We start from the raw sequence: 27,936 nt of genomic DNA, 5'->3' as shown, positions 1-27,936 counted from the left end.
ATAATCTCTCACTGTAAGATTCTTTATTTCCAAAGCTAAACATGTTCTGCTGAAATAGAGGTCTTTCAATAAGAAGTTTGCTGGTTCTAAAGGTGATGATGGGCTCTAAGCATCCAGTGAGGAAAGCAAAATAAATCCATTACTATCTACTTCTCCAGCTCTAGAAACACGGTATAATGTGCATTTCCTTGATCCTCCATCTCTTCTTTTGTTTTCTGTAGTCATATGCTGAAGGAAAGAAAACATACCAGGCAATAATGCACTGTTAAGCTTGGAGACCTGTATGTGACCCCATTGCTTTGCAGTGGATTGTGTCAGTGCTATCACAAATTAATAAAAATAGGCATCACCATGGGCTACATCAATCAACCAAAGAAATGGCAGTTATTATGACAGTTTAGTTATTTAGTATTATTAAACCATTTACCAAAGAATGGATAGGCAAAATTCGTATGTAAAGAATAGAAGGCTGGAATCCACCCTTTCTTGAAGGAGCAATGTTTCTAGGGAAGTTGACAAATTGTGACTCTTTGAACAAGCAACAGGTGTAAAATGAAAAGCAAATTTATAGTTGTTAAATGTCCATAGGCTCTAATGCTCTTGCAGGAGGTTAATTTGACCAAGAAATGCACCACATGAACTGGGACCAACTTTTCCATTCTTGAGAACCATAGATATGAAATATAGAGCTGCTAAACAATTCTGATTATGTCCATCCTGACTTTTTGTGGAAAATCTTGTCTAGCAATACAGGTGCATTTTAAAGATAAAAAGAAACATAGGAAATTTTCTTAATTCCAGGTATAACATACTGTTTTCTGTCTCTCTGTCTCCAGCTCAATTTCAATTCTGTTTTGGCTTGAAACTTTTGATACTCTTTAAACTCCTCTTCACAGTACTTCAGATATTTGACTTCTCTTTCAAAGTAATCAAGTACGTTGGCATGCTGTAAACACAGTGACAAACAAGGGTCATTACATGCTCAGAGACACAGATCTCTTGCTGATGATCTGAATGTGTTAATATTTTATTTAAATTGGAAAAAGAAATATCTTGATTTATCCCAGTAGTTTGCAGCAAAACAATCCAAAGATGTAACCAACTTCAGGCACAAAGAAACCATAAACTACCATACTTTGGTAGTACATTATGCATTTATTTTATGTGGGTTTCTGTGTTTTAGTTTTTATTAGTCTCTTCAACAGCCTAGTATTTTTCAGTGACTACTTCAGTTACAATGAATGTAATCTAAACATTAGTGACTGTTCCTTGGTTGATAATTCTGTGCCCTAAAGAGTTTTCTTCCAAAGCACAGGTAATCTGTGCAGAAGCAATGTGTTTCCTCAGATCTCTCAGCTCCTGCCTTGCTTTGGAGAAGTTATTTTTACTAAAATGAAGCTGCTGACATGATGTTTTATTGCTACCTACAGCATCTCTGTGCATGGCAAACCTTTATGGGATGTTTATAAACTATTTAAGTGCCTACATAAATATGAAACTGCAAGAGAATGGGAAGATAGTTTTGTGATGTAGGAGTAACAGACTAGGCAGCAGGCAAGACTGCTAGACTGTGGCACACTAGCTTGATCTTTGGCTGGGAGGTGGAGGAAAAGAAAAACTGAAAACTGTGTAGAAAAAAAAGGAAATTAAAACTGCTTGCATTGCTCCCATGGCCTTTTGGTACAGATAGTCCTTATTTCAAGAGCATGAAGGAGTAGGAAAGTTACTAACAATTTTCAAAACATGCTTTCACTGAACTAGAACCAGATACGAAGACATGTAAATTGAATTACCAAATTAAAAAGAAAAAAAATTAACACAAATGTGGACAAGAAGGTGTAAGGAAAAAGGAATTCAGTATATACACATTACTATGCACTCTAAAACTTGTTTTACTGCATGAAAGGTGTCATTTTATGGATGTGGCAAAAAATGCTGACCTCTTAGTTGTGTTTTCATGTAGCCAGGTTGGAACAGTGGAATTCTGCCACCTCTCACTGAGATTTACATTAGTTGACTCTCATCTAAGCTCTGTACAAAGCCAGCCTGGCTACAGGTGATCTTTGGAGAATATGGCTAGACTGATCTCAAATTAATTGCCATTATTTGAAGGCATTTTTGTCTAGGCAGACTTGTTTCTGTGTTGGAATTTTCAGGATATAGTGTCAAAGAGGTTTAATAAAAATTCTTACTAACCTCATTACTTGAAGGGTGACATAATGTTTGACAGATTTCCAAAATATGCAGAACTCCAAGATTGTCAGAAACAGCCAGAAAATGCTGCTCTGCTGAAAGATATTTGACAAAAAAAGTATAAACAATCCAAATTCCAACAGCAACGTGAACCTCCACCCAAAGACAAGCTACAGAGGATTCTTTTTTTTTTTCCTTGTCTTTTTAGTTTGTTGTTCACTGCAGAAAAAAAACCCAACCTTTTTGCTCTGTTATTTTATCAATCCCTTTAAAGTTTTTCTTTTAACAGACTTTTTAAAAATTAAATCTTTTCAGTTGCTTTTATGGCATGGTAGTACACTTAGAACTGATGAATCTATTTTTGTATGTATATTGTTAAATCTGTGGAAGTATATAAGATCTTATAAGATTTTATATAAGATCATTTGTAATAAGATTTGTGTGCATTGGATTCATGGGCTATTTTGCAAATAGGGTAGCACAATAAAGTGCAATCACCATCCACATACCTGAGGCACTGGAGGGGCTGATGAAAGTGATGATTGATTTGGAGATGTTTTGGAAATGAGATGGCTCATGAGTTTTCTTCAGTAAGTCCCAAATATCTATATTTCCATTGTCTCTGCCAATGAAGAAAACTCCTGGTCTTGTTAAGGACCATTGTCCTGCAGTGTATCTTCCTGCAGAGCAGCTTGACTGAAGGATTGGTCCATTCTTAATTTTTTTTGAAAGCAAAAGATAGACCAGACAATAAAACAGTACTATCAACTCAATACTTTAGATCATCTGTCTTTGGAAAATGCTCACAATTTGAATTGTCCCATTACAAAAATTGTATCAATGGCAAAATTCCTGCTATCTGCTGCAGATAAAAAGGATTGTAGGGAAGTAAAAAACCTGGTATCTCACTTTCAGTCTCTTCAGGTAATCTGTCTGTCTGCTGTTAGAATCTGTGGTCTGTAGATTTTGTCAGGTGCCGCTCACCTGGATTCCTGCATGAGACACTTAAAAAACCCCCATGTTTCTTTGTTTTCATGTGATGAAGAAACCTTGTCCTAAAATACAAGTTCTTCATATTTGTTCAGCTGACATTTCTCTAGCAGGAGAAATGAATAGTTGGGAAGCTATGCTTTTTAAAAGGTTGGAATTTAAGAAAGTCACTTCACTTTTTCTGAAAAAGGCAAGTTTACTAAGGTTTATCTAAAATAGTTTTCTGATGTGAAGATGATGGAAAACTTCTTTTGTATCTGTTTTGTTTCTAAGATATGAAGCTTCATGACTTACATGTTTCTGAAAATGCAGTCTCTGAGCCTGTTAGAGTCCTGTCTTGTATACCTATCACAAATGTTACAGCTGTGTTAAAGTAACTTACTGTAACTCCTTCTTTCCAAATGGCAAGCCTCTGGCCTCCAATGCTTAGAAAGATGTCTTTAAAAAATGGAGATTTCTGAAGAGTGTTGATAGTTTCGGTGTGGAGAGCATATTTCTGGGATTGCTTCTGACCTAATGGAGGAAAAAGGCAGTTGCTTGTTACAGGTGCCTTAGGGATCAAGAAACAAGAGTGCAGGACCTACAACAGGCCTGGAAGATATCAGCCTCTTTTTTTTACTCACAAGGTACAGGAATTGGATTTGCCACAAATCTAGTTACTTTCATGATTTGTACCAATATCTTTGTGCTATTTTCTCATGCCAGCTAAGTGCTTGTACTGTTAAATCCAGGTGTTGTCAGTGAGAGAGACTATTAAAGCTATGAGCAAGAACCTTAAAAAGACAAAGTATAGACACAAATATTTTAAAGTTAGCAATATATTAAGGCTTAAACAGGTCTTGAGAAACTTGAACTTACTAACTGGTTTTGCTGTATTAGTATCAATTTTCTTTTTCCAGTCAGAATAAACAACTTCTCCATCCTGTAATGCCAAAAAAATCAAGCAAATGCTAATGTTAGAGCTTGGTGGCTTACTTCAAAGTGACTTGCTTTTAAGCTGGGACTTTTCTTAATTATAACCACTGATGCCAAGATGATTTTTTGCCGTTTCTTTTATATAATTTTTATATAACTTTGATGTATCCTCAGTATTCTTAGCATGCATACTTGTAATTCTTTAAGTCTAATAACTTAGCATAGTCCTAGTGTTCTGTTAGGCCAGGAGAGCAAATATCCTAAAGGCCTTGTAGTAGGAGGCTGGAAAATCCTACACTATCTTGGGAAACCAAGGTCCTCTCTAGAACATATCCTGTAAACTGGAGATTTGGCCCATCCAGGGGGAATTCCTCAGATGGGGGAATATCATGCCATTCATCCAGGCCTCCCATTTGAGATAAGCCAATTTGGAAGGTCTATAAATTGTGTATGAGATCTGTCGTGTGTGTGCATTGCTTCGCATCCCACCCTGAGCACGGGGCACACCAGTGAGGATCCTTATTAAATACTGAGGTCAAAACCCCTTATTCCTTAACCCTGTCTGGCTCTCGATTTTTAAGACCAGGAAAAGGCATCACCATCATCAAATATGATCTGAGTAAATTAAAAGCTGAATTTACAGCCAATGACTGAAAACACAGTATAGTTTTGCATCACCATTTTTCAGTTATGTATTGCCAAAACTGCTTTACTTGCCATGATGTATGTAGGCAGTTCTTCCTACAGAATTAGGTGTTTGGTTTTGGTAGCTCATGCTTTGCTCCAGTATTTGGGGAAAAGCTGACTGGAAGCAAAAAGGTAGCTAGGAGCCTGATTTTCATTTCCATATGAACTCAGAACTGGGAAAGACCCATGAATTGTAGTAGCATAGGGTAGGTAGCAGGCTATGAATAGTTGGAATTTCCAAAGGGGAAATTAAACTGGGGGGCAAACTGTAGAATAAATGTTTTCACATGACATGTGGGAAGACACTAAAAAAATTACTAATCTTATGTGTTCTGGAATAAGGAAATACTCTTTGGTTCCTAATAGGTGGTTAAGCTCAACTATATTTTGGAAATGTCTTCAAATTCTGCTCTTGAAGTAAGGGTTCATAGTCTACTGAATATTGGAGGTTTATTATTTTTAAGCATGTAGCTAAAAGTATGATTAATGTATTAATAATATAATTAATTAATATTAATAATGTATTAAAGTGGAAGTAAAAGGTGGCATGTTCAGAGACATCATTTTAGTTATACCTGAAGAAAACATGCAAGTCCATACATTTGTAAAAATTCTGTTATTTAACTGTTCAGTCTTTCAGATATCTTGGATTAACATTTTCATTGGTAATACATTATTTTCACTTACTTCATTCCCAACAAAAAAGTCTGTGGATATATGCTCTAGCAGTTCCAGGTTTTTGCTTGAAGAGGAACTCATCTCTGTATATGGGCTCTCTTTGATGGGTGCCCTTAGCACGCTCCGAGATCTCGCCTTCCCTGAGAAACGACAGTGACATCTTTTTGTTACACGCTGGAATTTATTAGACCAAGCAAATCCTTTGGTCTTGTAAAGGTAGCTTGTGGATAAGGGGAATTTTAAGAAGAGATATGAAGAAAGCCTGCTAAGTAAAGCAGCAGTTCTGTAGGTTTACTGTTTCCTGGTGGAGTCTCCCCATTGCTGCAATTCTGAAGTCAGTGCTTCCTATATCCAGACAATGCTTAGGGTAGCACCATCCTGTTCTGTGCCAGTTTTACACAGCACCAGTGTCTCTGTGGGAGCTGCCCTTACACATCCCCCATAGCTGCCACAGCCAGGAGCTAACATCTCTGCTCCAGGGAATGGATTACGTTTCTAAAAATAGTTTTCTGTAATGGCTGAAAAGGACATATTGTTTCAGGGATAAAGAGATTGGGTGAGGGATTTGCATTGGCTTTTAAGTGAAACTGGGTAGAGTCACTGTGTATATGGAATTGCTCAGTTTGGATTTTGACATGTACATCTCTTTGCAGTCAGCACATGTAGGACACACACTGAATACCACTATACTTAAGAAATCTTTTTTTCCAGATGTGTTTAGCTATACAGCATTTTGTTGCTCAGCTTTTATTATGTATATACTGAAATACAAGCTTATTAAAAACATTTTCCTCTGTAAGGTGTAATAAAAATATTACCTGGAGGTTTGTAACGATACTGCAGTTTCCTTAAACTGATTCTCGTGGGACCATACTCTGTGTTGTTATCCCTTTCACGCAGATTTATCTGTTCAGAAAGAAGTGCATTTACTAAACCATTTTGTCAGATCTTTGAGGTACAAGTCTAAATTACTTTCTGCTGTAATGGAACAGATCTTTGCAGTGTGTTTGTAATACTCCACAAACAGTATTTGCTGCCTCACATACAAGCATGGAAAAAATGCTCTTTGCGTTACTTTCTTCCTGTAAGAATTTTGCTTTGTTTCTAGCAAAAAAGCCCAAACAACCCAACTCCAGTGGTCATGCTTGTTCAAAAACAGTGTCAGCTGCAGGTATTCTGAGCAGCACAGATCAGCATGCCTAAAATTATAACTTCTTTTTCTTACCTAACATTCTTTTCATCCTCACTTCTTTTCACAAACTGCTATGACTGTTTTCATGAGACTGAATGTTGGTTTGCTGGCAATTATGGTTCTGCTGACCATGCCCATGTTGCACTATTTGGGACCCACTGAGATAGCAGAGCATCTGAAAAGGTTGACAGGAACTTACACTATTTACACAACTACTTTTGCACCTACTGCAGTTTTTTAGAAGCAGTCATGCTGTTTCTCATGAATTAGCTTTTCAAAATGCATTTTATTGAAGTTTCAAAGGAATGTTTTTAATTTCATAAAGTATTTAATTTCATATCAGAAAGAAAATCACAAGGAAGTCACAGTTTGCTGGAAAAAAAATAGAGTTGGGAAGCAGAATACATTCCTTTGGAGTTCTGGCCATATTTACAGTTTAGCTCAATCCCTGTTTGGTATTTGTGGACACTACCTTTATGAGAGGTTTCCAGGAGAGATCCTCATCAGTATCTGGATTATCAGGGGGCATGTGAGATCTTTTCTCCTCCTTTATTTTCTCAGATAAAAATTGTTCACGACGTTCAATGGATGGAATATCCCAAAATAATATTGAGCTGCAAAATAATTGTATAATATGTTTTACAGTGCTTTGGTTTGCAGATACATGCAATTTTCTTTCCATTTTAAAGCTTGAGGTTTTTAAACCTTTTATCTTCAGGCCTTAAATAACAGTAGAGATTCAGAAAATCAGACAAAGGCTAGATAATTAATTGCTTCTTTTGCAGATGATGAAATATATTTCTTAATTCATCCTTTCATCAGTTTATTATACCAAAGCAGCTAGATACTATTCATACAGTTTGCTTATGGACAGTTATTGGGTGAACCTACTGGCACTGCCTGGATGAAATTCCTGAAGGCTGTAGCAGGTAATTTAGTAACTCACATTGAAGATCAGTCCCAATTCTTGTGTGTACCAATTAATTTGCTGATGATCAAGGCAAATGGTCCCACTCATATTTGTCATCTCATTAGAATCTTCAGCCCTCTGACTGTTCCTTTTGTTCTACTCTGGACATTCACTCACAGGTTTGATATAGCCAATAAAACTTTCCTCATTGCTGGTATCTCTTTCCCTTTTCTAGCAGGAGTTGCCCAGGGACCTGTGCTCTTCAAGTATGACATTACAGTGACTTCCCTGTTCAATTTGGAGCCCTGGTGCATGAGTAGTTACAATAATTTCTTCTACATGTATTACTTGCATTACACTGCAAACTTATTAAGAGCTGCATTTGCAATCTTACTTCTCATTTAATTCTTCAAATTCTTCTCTGTTATTTGATTAGGGAAAATAAGTTAGCATCATTATAAAATTTTGCTCTCTCTGACACTCCCTTTGATATAAGTAACAAATATATGATTGAGCCCAGCCATGTAGCCCTGAAGCCTTGCTTCTGACATCATGAAAGGTAAACATTTATTTCCACTTTTTGCATTCTGCCCCCTTGCTAGTCTTTCATACAGGATAATAATATAACTGTCCACAAAAGAGGAGATTCACAAAGAGTAATTCTGCCAGTTAAGTCTCCAAATTTATAAATAGTTTACAGTATTTCTGTAGAAATAAGCCTTAGAATATTTTAACAGCTTTTTTGTGCATAAGTGTGGGGATGTGGCTTTCCAGGCTAATGCATGTGTGATCAACACTCTTCTGTAGGGGGCATACACATAATATAAATATATATATGCAAGGGGTTTCAGTTAACAAACTCTCAATGCCTTTACTGTAAAGGGTTTAACTGGGTAAGAATGCAAAGTGCTTGTCTTCTGCATGCAGAATTTCAGCTACTCAGGATATGTTGATAGGAACCCAGAAATGTGCCAGTTAAATAATGGATTATGCCTCATAAAGCTTTTCAAAGGAAAGTGGAAGATGTCTTGTAGAGTATGTATTGTACATACCAATCAGGGGAGCAGGTTACAAGCTGCAGGTTTTTTTCATCTCTGTTTTCAGAAGTACCACCCTTTTGGTTTTCCTGAAAATAACAGTAATAATTATTACAAGGGAAGAAAATCATGAAAGACAAAAATCACACTCTGATATGTAAGTACTTCAACACATAAAACAGGCTACTAGAAATTAAGTCACTGTTTCTGCTTGGCTAAGGTTTGAAAATCAGGACTCATTAATTTGCAGTTATAAAGTCAAGGTATTTTACAAATATGCTTCAAGTGAACTGATACCAGCTTTGCCTGCTACACACCTAAAATTCTAAATTAACTTAGCAGGATAAATACTTACTGGTACCATTGCAAATCAGACCCTCTTTAATTTGCCATGTTTGTAACTTCTTTTATGCAGCTTAACAAAAAAGCCAGTAATTGAGAAATTTATCTCCAACTGTTCAGTGTAGTGGGAGTGATGTGTCTTTGCCAAGTTTACACCATGGGTCATCGATCTTAAATTATCACTTGGCTAGACCTCACTAAGGGATTGTAATGGTGCCTTCAAATGTTAATTATTAATAGTTCAGTTTGTGTATGTGGGGTCATGCAGGTTTTATACTACTTATCATTTAGCAAGTAGTTATTGGTTTACAGCAAATTAATTTTAATTATTCAGAAAAATAAAGGAAAGGTGTCAGAGGTAACAAAGGATTATAGGCTAATCAAATCTAACTTCCAGTATATAAAAAACAAACATATTTTGGCAAAAACTGTACTTATGTGGCAAAATTTCAGTTAATTTTTTTTAAAGCCAAATTAGGCCTACTCTAATTTTCATTCATGAGTTTGTCTACCTGGAATCACAATGGTAGCAATGCAGCCAGGCGAAGCTGAATTAGGTTCTGGATATAACTTTGAATAATTTTTCATTAATATTTAATTATAAAACTGCTGATTTTAGGAACTGTGCCATAAAACCTGATATGTTGTGCAAAGGCTGACACATATCCATGTTTATATAACAAAAACTATGTCCCAGTACATGTTGCTAAATACTGGCAAAGTGACTCCTTTGTCAGTGTTATTTATTAAGCATGGGTCTCCTGTATCCGTTATCCCAGATGAACACAAAAACAGCCTTCTGTGCCTAAACCTTGACTAAAAAAAACCCCACCCAAACAACAAAAACCACAACAATGTTCTGCTATCCAACCCCTTTCTTCATGCTTTACATCTGGTACCAGTTAGTATCCATGACTATTACTGTATAAAATAATAATGAACAGTGGGACCAGCTGACATTTGATGATATGTGTGTGCCCCTTTTCTCACTTTTCTGGAAAAGCCACTAAGGACTGTAGTATCTGTGAAGTCCTAATCTTTTTCTTCAAAAATTTATTCCTATATAATTTCCATAAACCTTTTAAAGATTTCAGTTTTCTTCTTCTTGGCCTGCTTTTCCACTGTCATTATTTTGCATTTGATTACATTTGCATTTCAAATTAATTTAGCACCATTTGCAATACTTTGATAGTAAATCAGCACCCAGTGTTCCTATAGACTGTAAGTACCTTGAAGCTTTAAAACCATAATAGAAAAAGTTTTGAGTAGACAGGCAGCATCTAGAAAAATTAAAGTGACTACAATTCTTGGGTATCCAGATATTTAGGTAATTGAAGTTATTTCTTGGAATTCTTAGTGACAGACTAGATTGGTCATAGTAGAAATTCAATAAATTTAAAATATTGAAGGCTTACTATAATTTTGCATTATACTTTTCTGTAAAGTTAAGGAATTTTTTTCCAGTATTAGCAGATTCATATCAGACTAAGAGCACAGCACAGCTGTAAAGCACAATGAACATGACAAGAGGCACCAGATTATTAGTATTTACTAGATGCTGTGAAAAATAATGAATACAAATATTAACTCTTTAGTATTTTCTCTTGAGTTTACATTAGGATTTCTGAGGTAGTAGATTAGAAAAGCAATAAAAAGAAGAATGTGAATTTTTAAACTCACCTCCAAGTTACATGGTAGCCATTGTACATCTGTTGCTGGCTTTGTATGACAATATGGTGTGGAAGAGGCTGCACAGTGTCTCACTAGAGGTGGCTCTGTGCTGCTCTGCTGGACTTGCTTAGGTGATGGCTAGAAATGTTTGAAGAAAAGATACCTTAGTGTGTTTTCAAAATAAAATAGATCTATCAAAGAATAAAGATTACTTTGTATTCTGTAAGCACTTTTTCATGTATTTCAGATCAGTTTATAGAAATTTTTAGGGGTCTAATACCTTCCATTTGAGGGGAAAAAAAAGCAAAGCATCAAAACAGGCCTTTGGATATAAAGCTCTAAAAAGATTTCTTCTGCTTCTCTGTTCATAAACATCTAGAATACTTTCAGTATTGCTTTCAATAACAAACAATATCTGCATTTGACAGACTTTGTAAGCTAAGAATGGAGGGTCTATTGGTGCCCATTAAAGAACAGACTCACTGAAACGTAAGTTGCACAAAATGCAGTAAACTTTTTTAGCTATAATAATCAGGTAGAAATTATACCTGATAATTGTGATAATGGTTTGATTTCATGAACTCATCAGGTTTCTTATCCTTTCTAGTGTCTCATTGCAAAGGATATCTACTCCTCTCTTTTGAGTCAGGATACCCTCACCTGTTTTTCCTCTACAGACACACAGATACACTGCAATATACTTAGAGTAGAAGCTTTTACCATATTAACAGTTATTACCTTGATTTCATAGAATCATAGAATGTTAAGGGGTGGGAGTGGACATTAAGATCATCCAGTCCTAGGCCCCAGCCATGGACAGGATGTCCCACTAGACCAGGTTGCTCAAGGCCTTATCCAACCTGGCTTTGAACACTGTTAGGGTTGGGGCAACCACAGCCTCCCTGGGCAACCTGTGCCAGTGTCTCACCACCCTCACAAAGTAAACAATTTCTTCTTAATACCTAACCTAAATTTCCTCTCCTTTAATTTTTACCCATTACTCATTGTCCTGTCACTACAGTTGCAAACCAAGAGTCCTTCTCTGGCTTCCCTCTAGCTTCCCTTCAGATACTGGAAGGTTGCTATGAGGCCTTCGTGCAAGCTTCTCTTCTCCAGGCTGAACAGCCCCAACTTTCTCAGCTTGTCTTTGTAGAGAAGGTGCTCCAGTGCTCTTATCAACTGTGTGCCTTCCCTGGACTTGCCCCAACAGTTCCACGTCCCTGTGTTGGGGGCACCAGAGCTGGATGCAGTGCTCTGGGTGGGATCTCACCAGGGCAGAGTAGGGGCAGAATCCTTCCCTTGCCCTGCTGGCCACACTGCTTTGGATACAGCCCAGGATTCAGCTGGTGTTCTGTGCTGCCAGTGCTCACTGCTGGAGAACCCCTGTACACCATATCCAACCGTCAGCCTCGGAATTACCTCAGTCACCACTGCTGCTGCTCTTGGCTCACCCTCGGACAAGTCAGTGATTTCATCAGCAACAGGCTTTGTACTTTCCAGCTTTTCTTCATGTTTAGAAATATCCCACAATACAACCTACAATGATAAATTACTATATTATACATTATATTTGTATATGTATATTAATACGCTGTGCATTGATACTTTTTTTTTTCAAAACATGGAGGTTTGGGGAAGCAGAAGAAATTCACTTTCTGCACTAGAATTTATGAAGTCTTTAAAGTATTTTCTCTGCAGCTTGATGCAATGAGAAGAAAGGTTACATTTGTCTCTAAAAACAAGTCTTTACAACTTGACCTATTTATCAGTACTACAAAGAAGTATTGTACAGTAATGGCTCAGCTATGGAATAACCAGACATAGCTTCAGTCCAGGATAAGAGAGTTTCAAGACTCTGTGACATCTGTCTTCTGTCTGTCTCTGTGTGTTACTTTGGATGTTGAATACATCTCTTCACCCTTATTTTTATACTGTAAGAAAATACAGAAATATGCAATTTTATGTTTCAAGAGCGAAAAACCTGTCCATCGACACAGCCACCAGCAATGATATTTGGATCACTTGGACTGAACTGAAAGCAGCAAATGTCCTCAGGAGCCTTCAACACCAACTAGAGAGAAGAAAAACAAGATAGTTGAGAAATAGTCACACTATTTGTTTGTTCTCATGTTATTTAAATACTTGGCATATTTAAAAGTCATAATTAAATACCTGGAGGCAGAGAGGGTCAAACAAACTCCAGAAAAGTATAACTGGCTGGTGTAGCAATGATTTATTAGAAAGGTTAACTTGTTCTTCGTATGAAGACTGCTCTCTTGCTGACAGTGCTATAATCCCTAATCAAAAGATAAAATAAATTTTCTCAAAAGAGACAATTCAAGTTTCAACACATTGATAATTATCCTAAATGACTTATATTTATACCTTCTGAATAAAGTGAAGAAAACCCACTAAGTATGAAAGAAACCCCAAATAAACCAACCATGTATGCTACTTTTTTCAGACCCACTTTAAGGAGACTATTTTTGTTACTTAACATTAGGTTATTTTAAAATGAGTCATAGAACTTATGCATCAGGATAAAACTCCTCTTTTTTTTTTGCTTATGTTCCTCAATGGTGTAATACTGCACCTGAAATGATGTGACAGGCATGTAGTCCTGGCCACCCACCATGAAAACAAATCTTTGTAACCCCATTAATTTTCTTACCCAGACTGCAGTGTTGGCTAGTAGTATGCTGGGAGCTGGGGCATTTTTATAGAACTTAATTGTGCCTTTAGGTCTGGCCATGCAGAGCAATAATGCACAGCAGGGAGCAGGAGCTGACATTTTGTGTGTCTTGTGATGCTCGGCAGAGCCGTGTCCCGCTGTGGCCGTGACATTCCTCACCAGTATTAGGCGTGCTCTGAGAGCCAGGCATGGGCACAAGCACAACAGTATGCAGGGCCATCTGAAGAGTCTGGCACCACAACCCTACTTGAATGAGCCTCATGGGGGAAATTTCTCTTACCTATAACCTCCACTTATACATTTTGGTTAAGACTTGGCATGGCCCATATGACTTCTACAAAGAATTTGTCTAATTTTCCATTTTGCCTCAAATTGGCAATTCAAACAGAGATACTAAATCAGTTTTGATTTCTTTTTAAATTTGACAGCTGATGATTTTATGAAAGATGCATATTTTATATGTCATTTAAGACCTGTAATTGCAAATTCAAATCAGTACTGTAGCTGCATTACCATAAATGGTTGGATGCCAGCGAACGCAGCTAATGCTTCTGTTCTTGAGGTACTGCACATCTGTAAATGATTGGCATTCTTTAAGATAAACATCTGGCTTGCCTTCTTCTTGGTCTTCTGCTAGGGCCTTCCAGTCATCAAAAAAAACATTCATAATTTCATTTTGCTGCAGTGCAATTTCCACTCTGTTTTGTGAAAAGAACAGTTAACACTTCAATAATCCAGATGTGACTACTCAATAGTAGAATTACAAATATTTCTGTAAAGAGGTAGCTTCTGTTTTTCACAAAATTATGATCACATTAGTTAAAAAATCAAGTATCAATTACTCAGTGATGTATCACTGCAAGGAAACAATCTTCTGTTTGAACAGAAATAGCTACTGTATCAAGAATTTAACTCTGGTTCTTTGTGGACCAAGTTCAGAGCAATTGTTCAATTCTTTGTGCAAAAGATGTCATTAAGTAGGACATGGCTAAGGGCATAATCATGGGTAGAACAGCACCTTTGCTCCCTGCACAACCATCTGCCTGAGTGGGCAGTATTTGAAAGATCAGCTTTGCAGTTTGTTTGAAAAGATGTATCACTATCAACTTTAGCAGTTCTGAAACCTATTTAAGGCAACATTCATATCCATATAGTACAGACTTCATGGTTATTGTCATATAAACAAGTATTAAGTTATTGTTTGTTAATATAATAATAAAAAATAAAAAAGTATATAGAAACAAAAAATAAAATTGGTATTTGACTAGACCAATGATCCATTCAGACAAGTACTTGCTTGTATTCTGTATTATTTCAAGTAGTTCTGCTGCAATAATTTTACCTTAAATATGCTGCTGTAAGAAATTTTTTCAGTGTCTCAGATGACAGACTCTCTGCTATTGCTTCATTTGACAACTGCCTTGGATAATACTGCGTGGATGCATTTTTTGGATAGGTCCTAACCAATTGGAATAAATTTGAATGTAAGTATAGAAAACATTTCAAAGACAGAAACCTATGTAATGTGTAAAATTTAAATATATAGTTTTTTCTAGATGCTTTTAAGAAAATATTTAAGAAAAACTATGCAAACAGAGCATCTGATTTTGTTCTATTAATCAGTTTGTAACTGAATAACTCCAGAATTTTAGTTGAGATAAGAAACAGTACGTAGCTTAATAAATAAGCTGATAAATGTTTTCTCATACTTACCATTTTGTCTGAGTACTAGTTTCTCTTAGTTTTGGAACCATTTGCACCCCCACATCTCTTTCAAGCATTTTAATACTAAAAGTATCATCTTCATAGGCCGTGCATTCAGCATAGCTGTCTTTTTCATCTGAAGCATTCTTGTCAGTAAATGTAATGGGTGCACCAAACTTCCTGCGAACTCGAGAGATCTTGTACTTAATCTGGAAAAGATACATTTCCATGGCTAGCGGAAAAGAAAGCTTTTGGAAAGTTCATTCTTTAAAATGGCTGCATTCATTTAATTGTAGAATTAGTTCCATTAATGATTTCTGTGTTGAGCTTGGTCATATTTCTGCAGTTTGAAATTCCGAAGTGCTCTTATAAATAAACTACATATGTAATATACAGGTTTGTATTTGTAAAACTAGAAGTTGTAGCATTTTTGGATTACTGCTAGTGGGACAAGATAATTATAGTTTGCTATTTAATCCAGTATCAAAACTGCATATTTAATTAAAGGATTTATTTGCAGGAAGACTTATGTAATACTGAATTAGGCTTCTAAGACCTAATTTTCAGCTCTTCCCTCTTGGTGGAATTCTCAACTTTGGGAGAGGTATTTCAACTTCCTTTGCAGTGCCTAGGGTGAGAAAAGTACTCTGAAGAAGATGCAGAAAAGTTCAAAGGAGTTTCCTTATGCTGAAAACTAGGAAGGATGAAGGGGCACATCTTGACTTCTGCCCAGAAAGAGAAGTAGGCACTTGATTTTGAACAATAGAGAGGTATTGCTTTGTCTTGGCTTCATATCCAGGTACTTTTTGCCAGCACCTCCCACAAAACTGGAAAGGAAAGTAAGCTAAAAATGCTTTTGAGTGGATCTTGGCAACAATGCAGAATGGAGAATACAGAATTCTTAGACTGTGAACGTGTTAAAATGAATACTGTGAAATAGCTTTAGAACAATCAGACATCTTTTTAGGTGTAAGCAAGATGTTCAGTTGCTGACAACTATCAAAACTTAGCCAGTCTTTCCTGAAGTGGGACTTAGGTACTGAGTAAAAATGTCACTCATGGACAGTTAAATACTTGGAGATGCCCCACACATCACCACTTAAGTGACAGCTGTGAGTTGATCTAGTTTTTGGACATATAATTTTCTCTCTCTCTCTCTCTCTCTATATATATATATGTATAATCTGTAGATGTAATTAATTAAATATGTTCTTCTGTAAAGTCAGCTAGTAATACCTGAGGATGCTTAAAGATTGTTGCATGCTACTTAAATGCCATTCATATACTAGAACTGTTCACTGAGCTTCATGGAAACAGAGCAATGACTCCCATTGTCATCTGGCCATTTGGTAAACTGAGCAAAAAGTGGCAGAGGTGCCAGTGACCAAATATGGTCTTTCAGGACTTTCAACCTTACACCTTAAAAAGTAGTTATGTCCAATCCAGTGATACATGCCTTATTTGCAAGACTTAAAGAGAACAGAGTTCAAAATAAAAGTTTCTGCAGCACTTTCAGCTTTTGTTAAAAGTTTAGCTATTTCTCTATTTCTCTCTGTTAGTTTTATTGAAAGACCTCAATAAAAACTAGGATTACAGCTTCCAATTTCCTGACATTTTTTTTTTTAAGGAACTTAAAATAAACACAGGGGGTTTATATTTATTTCATTGACTAATATGTGTTGATTCTGACCTTTGTATCCCTTTCTTTAACAGATTCTTCTTCAACTTCCTTTTCACTGCCAAGGGAAACCCAAGGTTTGTGGACTTCCAGAGTTTCCTCTCTGTTTTCTTCTTCTGTTTCTTCTCTTTCTTCTGCAGATGCTAAAGACTGTGATATCAAACAGTGAGAAATTGTACATTTTCAAAAATTTGTTACTGAAATGTAAGTACTAACTAGAAACCCAGGTTTCAGTCTTCACTCACATTCTTTACTTTTGTCTCAGTGCAGTGAGTCTGTGTATACTGTGCCCCTGAGCGGGGCTGGCTTAGGTCCTGTTCATTTGTGCATTACAATTTTCCAATAATATTTAATATTTAACTACCAAAGAGAGACTGTTGTCCTGAAAGCAAATCTTCATATAAAAAGAATTTATAGTGATTTTTTCCATTAGGCTCTCTGGCCTGGAACTGCATTTTACTTTTCTTAATTTTTGTTTCTCCTGATTCCCTGATGCTGGATGGCAAACTCATATTGAAAAATTATATAATCTTTCTATAAACATTCTCCTACAGTGCAGTGTACAAGTTCTATTTATCTATGCCTATTTAGAACTCAAGAACATTTTCATGATTTGAAGAATATATTCATAGATATTATGAAAAATAAGTATAATAGTTCTTTGAAAACACACTATATTATTTATTTTCTGTTACTTTTATGCCTGAGAAAACTGATTATTTACAGAGAAAATGAATGCTTATGATAAAAATGCAGCAGTGGGTGTTATACAGGCCCTCTGAAGTAAAATGCAAAAATTAATTTAGCCCATCTCAGAATAAATTTTTTTTTTACAGTGATACACATATTTTTCCATGATCAGCTTAACCATTAGAGAAATACTGGGTGCTTAACAATACCATTCCTGACATCTTTGTTTGAGACTAGATTCTGAAATGTTCATAGATAGAACAATGCTCTGGTATACTTGCATTTTACCTGTAGAAAGTTTTCCTTGGCTTCTTCAGAAGCAACAATATAAAAGTTCTCTCCATACTGGAGGTTTGGATCAAAAACTACCAAGAGTTCTTCCCCTGGATATTCCTATTTTAATGAAAATAATTAGTGGAAATATGAAAACAAATAATATTCAAAACAAACATGAGGTTATGACTGGAAAAGCTACCACCAATTTAGTATCTTAAGTTAATTTTGTATTCTTAGAGAATTTCGTGTGGCAATTGAAAGGAATAGATGGGGTTTATTTTGTAATAAAAATAAGACTGGGACAAAACTAATCTTTCATACAGACAATTAAACAAAAAATAAACAGTTTTAATGGTTCTCAATAAATAGGCCATGAATTAGGGGAAGCCAAATATGTGAAGCTCTGTCAGTTCACAGAATCAAAACCAATAGTATTTATGTTACTTTTAGTGTATTTTCAATCAGAAGTTAGTAGAAAAAATGCATGGCAAGCCATGAGAAACTTTGAGTCAACAATGGTCCATGACCTCTAGCACTCAGATATTACCACATCAGTGTGTTTACACAGGGTCAAACAAGAACAGACCCATTCTTCAAAAGAATGGACACTGAGAGCATAAGTCTTAAAGTGAGAATGAAATATGCTACATACTAGGATAACTTTTTTGAGAGGGTGGAAATCAGAAGATTTAGCTCTTGTTTTCAGGTCTTGAATTATATCCTCTTTTTTAATACACTTGAAATAATTTTCTTCTGTGACATCCTCATCAGGTCGGCAATTAAAAATTTCTTGTGTCTTTACAGTCAAAAGCAAAGGAAAGATTTCTGGGTGGCCTTTGAAAAAAGCAAAATTGCACAATAACTTCAGAGTGTTGTTTAAACATTCATGTGTACTTTGATAACACTACTGTCTCTAGCATAATGCCTTTGAATCTCTCAGCTTTGGTTTTGGTATTGAAACACAATACAAATTATATATACTTTATTAATCTTTGAAAATACTCTACCCAACATTTGGCACATAATGAATATCATTTCCCTGGTATGGGGGGCTTTTTTCCTTCTTGATGAACAGGTAATTAGCAACTTTAGTGAAAAATCTTTAATGGGTTGGTTTTAATATAATATATATTTTAATATATTAAGGGCAAAACCACATGGTTCTGACTTAAGAAAGCCTTTGAATAAATACCCTGTGGTCCTTCCTTGTAGGGCAACACCATATTAAGCCAAAGTTTAATCTAGGTGAGGCTTCTCCCAAGTAAGGATGCTTTTCTGATTTTGGACTTTCATCTTGCTCCCGTTGAGTTCAGAGTGCAGGAGACACTATTTCTCACTAATCAAATGAGACTAAGGCAAGCTCACTGAGATTAAAGTCAGATATTTATTTTCAGTTCTACTGGAGAATATACAGCTGTTGTTTTCTACGCACATGATGTCTATTAGGTTCATTCATATTAACTCAGAACAAGATATTTCTTATCCTTGTGCTAGCATGGGCATCTTCATTGGTTTGGGGGAGTCTGGATGCAGTTAGGTGACCTGTCAGCTATGCTCTGTAAACACTCAATCTGAGGATAAAATGCAGTTCTTCTTATTGTGTGTGCCAGCTGTATGTAAGTCAGGCAGTGTGGGTAATGCTGCTTTTTCTCATGTTACATATTCTGTCTCCAGCTTGCATTACTGCTGTAAGGGGCTAAGATCACTCTAGGCCCAGCTAATTGAACCCTGCCCCTAAGACTCCTCCTTTGCTACACTGCCCTGCTAGCAGACTCATGCTCTGTCTCAGCTGCCCTAGTAGGAGCATTCCTTGTGAAGGCCACTACATTTTTGCCTGAGAAGGTTAGCAGATGTTCATCTTTTTTGTGAACTGGAAATGAAAAGACTTAGGGACATGTATACTGTGTCCTGTTTTTCTGTATTGAAATGTGCTGGCTGTTGTGATAATAGCTGATACTTTCTATCTTTGTTTCAGTCTCTTGTCTTAGTTTAAATTACTTAGTATTTTATCTTAATTCCCAGCACCTGTGGGGTTTTTCCTCTTTGTGCATGCCTTGAAGAGAAGTTGACATACCTCAAATGATGATTGTGACCAGCTGTGTCAGCACGTTTCAAGAAGTCCTCTCTAATCTAAGCCAACAAGGACTAACAAAACGATAAATCCTCCTTAATCTCTGCATAATCCTAGCACATAGTACATTATGTTTGATGAATCTGACATTTATCCTTTAAAATCTTTCAGTGCTGCTACTCCACTGCATCTGCTCTGCCATAGTCATCACTAAAGTTAATGGCATGCCTGATGTTTCTGGTGCATGCTACACTGTTCCAAGTATGGATTACTCAGTGTCCACTACTTATTTCATAGCACATACAATCTGTTTGTAGCATGCACAGGCCATTAGTTCACTTTCATCACAAACTGTAATCAATATTGCATGATTTTCCTTTTTGATATCTTGGAGATTTACAGGATTTCTGTGTGGATACTTCCAAAATATACAGAATCATAGGGATGTTGATTGCAAAAGACCTACAAGTCATCTGGTCCATACTCACTGCTGCTAACACCAGACCCCAAAAATCCAAGCCAGGATTAATGGTTGTTTTAGACATTATTGTTTGTAACAATAAGCTTTTATGGTGCTGTTTTTTAAATTCTGAATTATGTATACAGCCTCGTGCACAAATGCTAGTGCTGAAAACAATCCTTTTAAAGAGATGTAGTTTTCATTGCCAAATGAAACAATACAAACATACATTAAAGTTAAGCAAGAATACAATGAACATCACTACAAGAGGAAACAGAGTACGACAGATACTCTAAGTGCATTTTTTTTCATCACTCTATTGCTATAAGCCCAAGCTAAAAACAAAGTAATGATCTGAATCAAAATTACACCTTTCAGTCTAAAGAATTAAAATTCTATATTACAGAATATTATTTCTAACAGAATCTATAATATAAGGAGCAGATACTGGAGTTGTTACATTATAAACATTTTTATTGAATGCTCTTTTCCAGTAAAAAGTGTGTAACATCTGATCATAGGCTTCACATTGTTTTTCTATTCATAAATTGTACCTGTATCATTTGTAACAGCAGCTCTTAGCACTAGGAGAACTTCACAAGAGACCAAGAAACTCTAAGGAAGAAGTAAATAAAACTTGCAGGCCTAAGGAGTGTGTGCACAGTGTTTAAATCTTGCACAGGCAGTGTTTGCTTACACCAGTGCTTTTTCCTGCTTTCAGCAACACGTTCCTAGCAGTACTTTAGCTGTTAGAGCTCTAACCTCATTTGCCAGTAGGTGGAGGTACAATTCTCTCGTACTAACCATCTCCTGGAACACTGAAAACACATTTTTTAAAGTACCACTTTAATCATGGGAGGGATTAGTTTTTATGCATTTTCATTAACTGCAGGTTAGCCATTTTGGTGATGCTAACCAGAGAACAATTTTCACCCCGTGCTCATAGGACTATGGAGGAAAGCAAGTGATTTACAGTTTCTTTTACCTAGAATTACCTAGTTTGTGTATTTCTTGTTTGCCACACTGTTTTAGCTTTTAACAATAAAAGCTGTATTGTTACAAGCCAATTAATAAGATAACCCTTTGGACTGTTCCTGTAAACTATAGATAAATTTTACTTTGATATTAATTTAAGTTATGTCTGAGGGATAATTGCACAAACTGAACTTTACTTGAACATAAGTCAAATTGTGACTTTTAAATGGTTAATTTTTTTCCCCTACAAAGACAGAAATATGCTAATTGATGTCTATTGGTATCTATGATTAAGAACCACAAGTGGTTTCCTAAAATAATCTTCTCATGAAATTTAATAATGGTTTGACAAAGATCAAAGATTAATGAATTATAAAAAAAATTCATGTTTTTCTTTCAATTGCTAAACTATTTCTAAATGCAAAGATTTTGCACCCTATAATTCTGTTAGATGCTTATTTCCCCCTATCCCAACTCCTCTCAAACCAAGAAAAAAACCTCTTCTAAAACCCATACCTGTTTCCTGCTGCACTGCCTGCTACTCAGAGAGCCACTGTAATTACTGTGATAGCTGCATTTCTTAATAGTTTCTATTTTTTCACATTCATAAAAAAATATTTTCTTTTAATTTCCTGCATTAGTAACACTGAAGCTTCAAAATGCTTTGAGTATTCCATAATTACTACTTTAAAGCTCAGTCATCATAGCACTTACCTATACTGGCCATAGAAAGATCAACTTCATCCTTTTTACCTGAAATAAAATGACATGATGCTATCAGTAGTGTTGGTTACAGAATTATAATGAGTCATTTTACCTCTCTCAGTTATTGATATAAAATAACATATTCTAATTGATCTCATGTTTTTTTTTTTTAAATGCATGGGGCCAAAATAATTAAGGTAGATCTCATGTGAGCCCAGGTTGCTGCTCGTTTCATTGTTGCTGTAGCTTACATACCAAGATGTGTTTCTTTTTCCTTTTCACGATTCCTTAGCTTTGTTTTACCTTTTTGTTTCTTCGCCGGTGTTTTTGAACCTTTCAAGGTGGTCTTGCTGGATTTGACTTTTTTGGACATTTTTTCAGATTTCTCTAGAGAAAGATAAGTATCATTAATAATTTTAAATAGATAACAGAATGCACCATATATGAGTGAAAATTTGGTCCATGACTTTATGTAGCTTATCATTATAGTAATATTTTCATATGCAGATAAAGGTATGTTTCATAATTTTAAATCATAAGCTGTATTTTCATATCATGTGTAATAGATGGAAAAATTTCTTTTGCCCAGAGTGTTTAAAAATAAACACTGATTGTCCAAAATAGTGGCAGGTTAAATTAGGATAGAGGTTTCCCTTACTAAAAGCTTAAAGACCTGAGATGAAGTGGGAAGAGCATGGGTGAAAACTCACCAGTTATAAATGTTTGTCCCAGTGTTTGTAAGTGTAAATCATTACTCAGCTGCACAAAGCACTTCTATTTGCAGTTTATTTTTCTGTGTAGCTCTGTGGATGACAAGCTCAGGAAGAAGATATATGCCTGATTAAATGTAGCAACCACACAGCAGGAGATGATATTGTACAGAAGGCTACTCCTGTTTCATTTGCTCTCATTCATGTCAATATCTGGAGAAAGGATTAGAACAGAAGTGCAGGAAAGACTCAGTTCCATGGCAAGAAGAAAATGCAGTTCTGTCTGCCTGCTGCTCAGGCTGGACAGCACCATCATGTGGGAGGTGCTCACACAGCAGCCGATGGAACAACTAAATCAGGATGGCCCAAATTCTCTTAGCAGTGATAAAATTGTTTGATGTTAATATTGAAGAGCCAGAGGTGTTCAGATGGGATAAGGACAGTGGAGTTCTCACTTTGTTTTCATCCTCCCTCCTCCATGTTCACACTTTTTAACACTGTAAACTGACTGAGAGAGGAACCATTTTTTAAATGTCTACAGAGCAGCTACAGTGTTTGGGTGCTATTACAATTTTACCAATAACAAGAGGAAAGTAGATGCAGATAGGACAGAAAGAGATGGCACCTTCAGGAATGCTGGCATGACATAACTATTTCTGATTATCTCTTATAGGAGCTGCAGCCTGTCTGCCTGTGCACATGAACAGTACATTTACTGTCAAGATGCTTAAGGTAAAAAGGTGAATTATTTATAAAATAAATGTTATGTCTTGAAGGTTTCCTTATGAACAGCCTTAAAAATAGTGAATGCTAAAACAAACATGCTGTGGCCTGTACATTTGCAATTTCAGTGGCATACCCAGACTGAGAAACAGTGGTTTACTGTTTTGTAACACAGTTCTCAAGTACTCCAGAAGCAAGCAATATAATCTTAGCTTCTGATCTAAATTTTAGTATGGAGATGGCCACTGATGGCAAGATATGGGTCATGAATTATAGCCCGATGGAATAGCTGAGGTTTGGGATACATGTTGGCCTCCCATGAACTCAAGGTAAATTTTGGTGTTGGCTTTAATGTGAGCAGTCTGACACTCTTATAGCAGTTATGCAGTTTTCTTTTCCACTCCAATCAAAGTAGAAAAAATATACTCAATAAATCCTCAGACTCTTTTCTGTATCATACTGGATCTTGCAGATCACAGGTGGCAGGCTGCATCCATGACATCTTAGTGTATTTCTTTTTTAATCTCTCTTGGTTATGGCAAATGCAGTCCCCTCCATTAATCTGTCTGAAGAATAGTACCAATTTAATCTTCTGCTTCTTCCAAAAAGCAATGCTGATACAAATGCAAAGAAAATAATGTTTCAGAATTCTGAAACTTTTGCTGTGCATGGCATGATGTTTTTAAACCTGCTCTCCCCAAATCATATATCATGAATCTAAGGAGAAAGTTGGGAATTTTTTCTGCCTTCATTCTCACAGTCTTTTTGTCTAATACAGGAGTGGAAACACTGTTAACATAGTTCTGTGTAAGCCAATATATTTTCATATATATATATATATATATATATATATATATATATATATATATGTATGTATGTATTTTTAATATATTCATATACATGTATAATCATTCAAAGGAACCTATACAATATGTTTAGGTTATAGTTCTGAAACACTTAGGCCTACCTCACTGAGAGTGCACATCAACTCAGATGGTCAAAAGAAATTAATTTTTCCTTATTTAAAAAGGAAAGCTGTGCAAAGCTGTTTCTTATCTATCTTCTTGTATAATTTACATATAAAAATTGTAACGTATTTTGTAAATGGGTTCTGTGATTATTCTAACTTGAAACCAACATTTATACCCATGTGTAAGAGAGACAGCCCTCCAGGACAGGAGATGAGGGCAGCTCTTGCAGAAATTAGTTGAAGGACAATATGAACCATCTCATACATATTCCAGTCACAATATATTACTTCACAATTTCATAATTATGCACTGCAACAAATTGGAAATTTTGAGTGAGTTCCTCTGATTATCCTAATCTCTAAGTCACATGAATGGAGGAAACACTGAGAAGGTTGACATAAGTCACATCCTATGTTTAGTAAAATAACTTGCAAATAAAAACATTCCTTTCCTTTCAAAGGATTTCAAGTATATTTTACCTATAAAAACAGTTAAAACTCTTTCAAATGGTGTCCCAGTAATCAGTTCCTCCTCCTCCATGGAAAGGAAGAGTTACAGAGGTAGATTCATTTTTGTGTGCCTTGACAAGTCCTTTTAAAATAAGCAGTTACTAAAAGAATAGTAACTAACCACAGATTAAAAAATTAATCATTTTGGTCACATTTTCAGATAGTCCACTAATATAGAATGATTTTTTCATGGCTTTCTTGATAGCATTTAGTATTTTGTATAAAAACTTAGGGGGAAAAAAGCAAACCCCCAAACTAAGAAGTAACGACTGAAAATAGTAGCTTTTAATTTACCACAATATCCCCAAATCCATATCGCCCTGCCCCTCCGTCATCCTGTGGCCATGTGATTGTCAGTGGTCAGGAAACAGGGAAGGCCTGCAGAGAAAGTGAAGGCAGAGCTTCCAGAAGCTTCTCTGGACGCATGACCGGGCCCACAGCCACTTACAAAGCCTAGATGCAAAATTGTTTTTTTACATAGGAATATGGTAACCTCCAGGTGCTCCCTTCAGGAAACACACACACACCAAATTTTCAAATATATATATTGACGAGCAGCCTTTTGTACCTCACCTCTTCCAAAAAAAAGTATAATAGGACAAAAGTCCCAATATGTAAATTAAAAGCTACTATTTTCAGTCTTTTCTTCTTAGTTTGGGGGTTTGCTTTTTTCCCCCTAAGTTTTTATACAAAATACTAAATGCTATCAAGAAAGCCATGAAAAAATCATTCTATATTAGTGGACTATCTGAAAATGTGACCAAAATGATTAATTTTTTAATCTGTGGTTAGTTACTATTCTTTTAGTAACTGCTTATTTAAAAAGGACTTGTCAAGGCACACACAAATGTATTATGCCTTTCCATTATGTTTATAAAAAATTATGATTCTATGATTGAGAAGAGGTTGGAAACAACATTAAATTAATATAATTCGAAAATTTTAAGAGTGTAAAATCTATATAAAATTATAGCTTTTGAAAATCAATTTTCATAAATATTGCCATGTATTTTATTTTTAGAAAGTAAGCAATATTTAGGTTTCATTAATTATGTTCAGTCTAGTTTTTCAGCAGTTTTCCAGTGGAACACAGTGTTACATTACATAATTGCTAAAATCTGGGTAAATATTTGACAACTTTGTTTGACATTTTATGGCCTAGTTTGTTTACAGATGGCTCTAATATTTTGAACATTAGGCTTAAGAGAAAAAATAAGATCAGAGTGTTCTCCTAATCTTTTAATGTACTGAAACATTTACAGCTAAAAACAAATCTGTGAAGTTGCTAGGTTCTGCAAAAGGCAAAAACTAATTAGGTATCAGTTCTGCATAAGATGCCATCTGATTTTAGGACTCAGAATGATTCATTAGTTGCCTAATTGAATGGTTAAAGTCAATTTTGTGTGCATTACTATTTTAGGACTGTAATTTAATATAATTTGGGATGACAAGAATTAGATGCATGTCTATTTTACAAAAGCACTACAAGGAAAGGATCAAAACTATGTGCTAATTGCTTTTTTTGTTGTATCACTAGCAAGCTAAAACACACATTTCTGTTGGTAATCATTTAGGAACATGTTAAAAATACCATCTTGAAAATTACTTTGCCTCTCCAGAATTTCACATGCAATGTTGCCTTTAATTAAATTTAGTCTATTTTACTCTACACAAAGAGCAAATAATACAAAATTATTAAAAATTATTAATAATCCTTGTGCATATTTGGACACAACTTCACTGTATAAGCTGTAGGGAGTAAAGCTGAAGTTTTGGCAACTGCCAAATAATTTCAGCATATAAATAGTTAAATTTGAATGTACCTGGTTTCATATTTACAACTTTTCATTAAATCAGGCTTACTTGAACCTGGTGTTGATTTTCTTATTTGATATAAACTAGTAGGTGTAGTTACAGTATCTGGGATGGTAAGTACAATATGTGTAAAATTAGGTTAAGAATTAATAAGAAAGCCATAAGAGAACAAAATGGAAAACTTCATTAGAATGTTGGCTAATACTGGGTTCTGATTCTCTCCTTTCTTTTACTCAAAGAGAAATAGATTAAAATTGGAAAAGGTATAACAAGGATGATTGAAGACATAGAACATATTTTGTACTGGGAATAAACTAGGATTATTTTTAGCCTGAAAATGATGTGATAGAAGTCAGTGAAATCACAAGGGACACAGAGAAAGTGACCAGGAGATGCTGATTCATGGTCCTAACACGAGATCGAGCTGGCATCACATGAGCTTACGGACGTGGAACAAACAACTGGGAACAAACAACAGGACTGCAGAAGAATTTCATTGCACAAGTATGTTAAGTTGAAAATATACTGCCTGTGGACAGGACAGCTGCCAGAAGCACACAGTGTGAGAACGTAACAGGGCAAACTGACAGATGAAAAATTGAGGGTTACTAAAAGTAATGATAATACATTAAACCACCAAAAAAAAAAAAAAAAAAAAAAAAAAAAAAGGTACAAAGAGTGGAAAAGTGGAAATATGGCTTTACTATCTTGCCCAGACAGAACTTCTGGTATGAGCCAGTACCGCTGGTCCAGATTATTAAAATATCGTAGCAATTTGGTTGGTACTTAAAAAGTTACTAAGTATGACATAGAAGTTGTCATAACATGGTCCTGCCAGGAACCAAACAGTAACATATGTTGCACTGTCGCGACTTTTGCAACAGAAATGCTATATTGTAAAAATTTGCAATAGAACTTCTTTAGACTTCTTTAGACTTCTTTAAGCAGAGGTAAGAAAAATAACCGTCTCGTTTTTGAACTGCGGAGCAAGATCCGTGCGGAGAGCGGGGCTGGTGTGGATTGCCGGGGGCTGCAGCAGCCCGGGGCGCTGCGGCGGGGCTGGGCAGTGCTTGCAGCCGCAGCTCCGCTCCGGCCTTCGGCACGGCCCCTCAGGGGCAGCGAGGAAGCGCGGCCCCGGGCCCGCTGGCAGCGCCGCGGGAAGGGGCGGCGGAGGCGGCACGGGGCAGTCGCGGGCTCTGGGGTGGGGCATCGTTCACCGCTCCCACAGCGCTGCCGCGTCCCCTCCGTGCCCTTTGTCCCCTACCTGCGCGGCCCCGGCCCCGGCCCCGGCCCGGCGCGCCCTAGGCGGCGCGGTTGTCATGGCGACGGGGCCAGCGGTGAT

The 27,936-nt window shown here is 36.2% G+C and overlaps 1 protein-coding gene across 5 annotated transcripts; it reads right to left on the bottom strand.

Annotated features, from left to right (window-relative positions):
- Position 1: 1 nt before the first annotated feature.
- DNAI3 (dynein axonemal intermediate chain 3) lies at positions 2-27,915 on the bottom strand. Of its 5 annotated transcripts, none has more exons than XM_053950494.1 (23): positions 27,859-27,915; positions 22,170-22,251; positions 21,876-21,914; positions 18,308-18,489; positions 17,668-17,772; positions 16,702-16,839; positions 15,021-15,220; positions 14,650-14,766; positions 13,821-14,005; positions 12,788-12,912; positions 12,597-12,686; positions 12,035-12,151; positions 10,625-10,753; positions 8,618-8,691; positions 7,128-7,269; positions 6,282-6,369; positions 5,473-5,603; positions 4,042-4,105; positions 3,566-3,696; positions 2,703-2,907; positions 2,197-2,288; positions 813-946; positions 2-228 (listed from the first exon to the last, which is right to left on the bottom strand). In XM_053950494.1, the coding sequence occupies exons 1-23, from the start codon at positions 27,913-27,915 to the stop codon at positions 222-224; spliced, it is 2,634 nt and encodes an 877-aa protein (XP_053806469.1). In that variant the 3' UTR covers positions 2-221. The 5 variants fall into 5 exon arrangements, with proteins under 5 accessions (XP_053806469.1, XP_053806471.1, XP_053806472.1 ...); XM_053950496.1 differs by having other exon boundaries at positions 2,197-2,285; XM_053950497.1 differs by having other exon boundaries at positions 2,703-2,889.
- Positions 27,916-27,936: the final 21 nt, after the last annotated feature.

The sequence above is a fragment of the Vidua chalybeata genome, chromosome 9 (genome assembly GCF_026979565.1).
Source record: "Vidua chalybeata isolate OUT-0048 chromosome 9, bVidCha1 merged haplotype, whole genome shotgun sequence".
NCBI lineage: Eukaryota > Metazoa > Chordata > Aves > Passeriformes > Viduidae > Vidua > Vidua chalybeata.
This window is presented reverse-complemented; position numbering and strand designations above follow the sequence as displayed.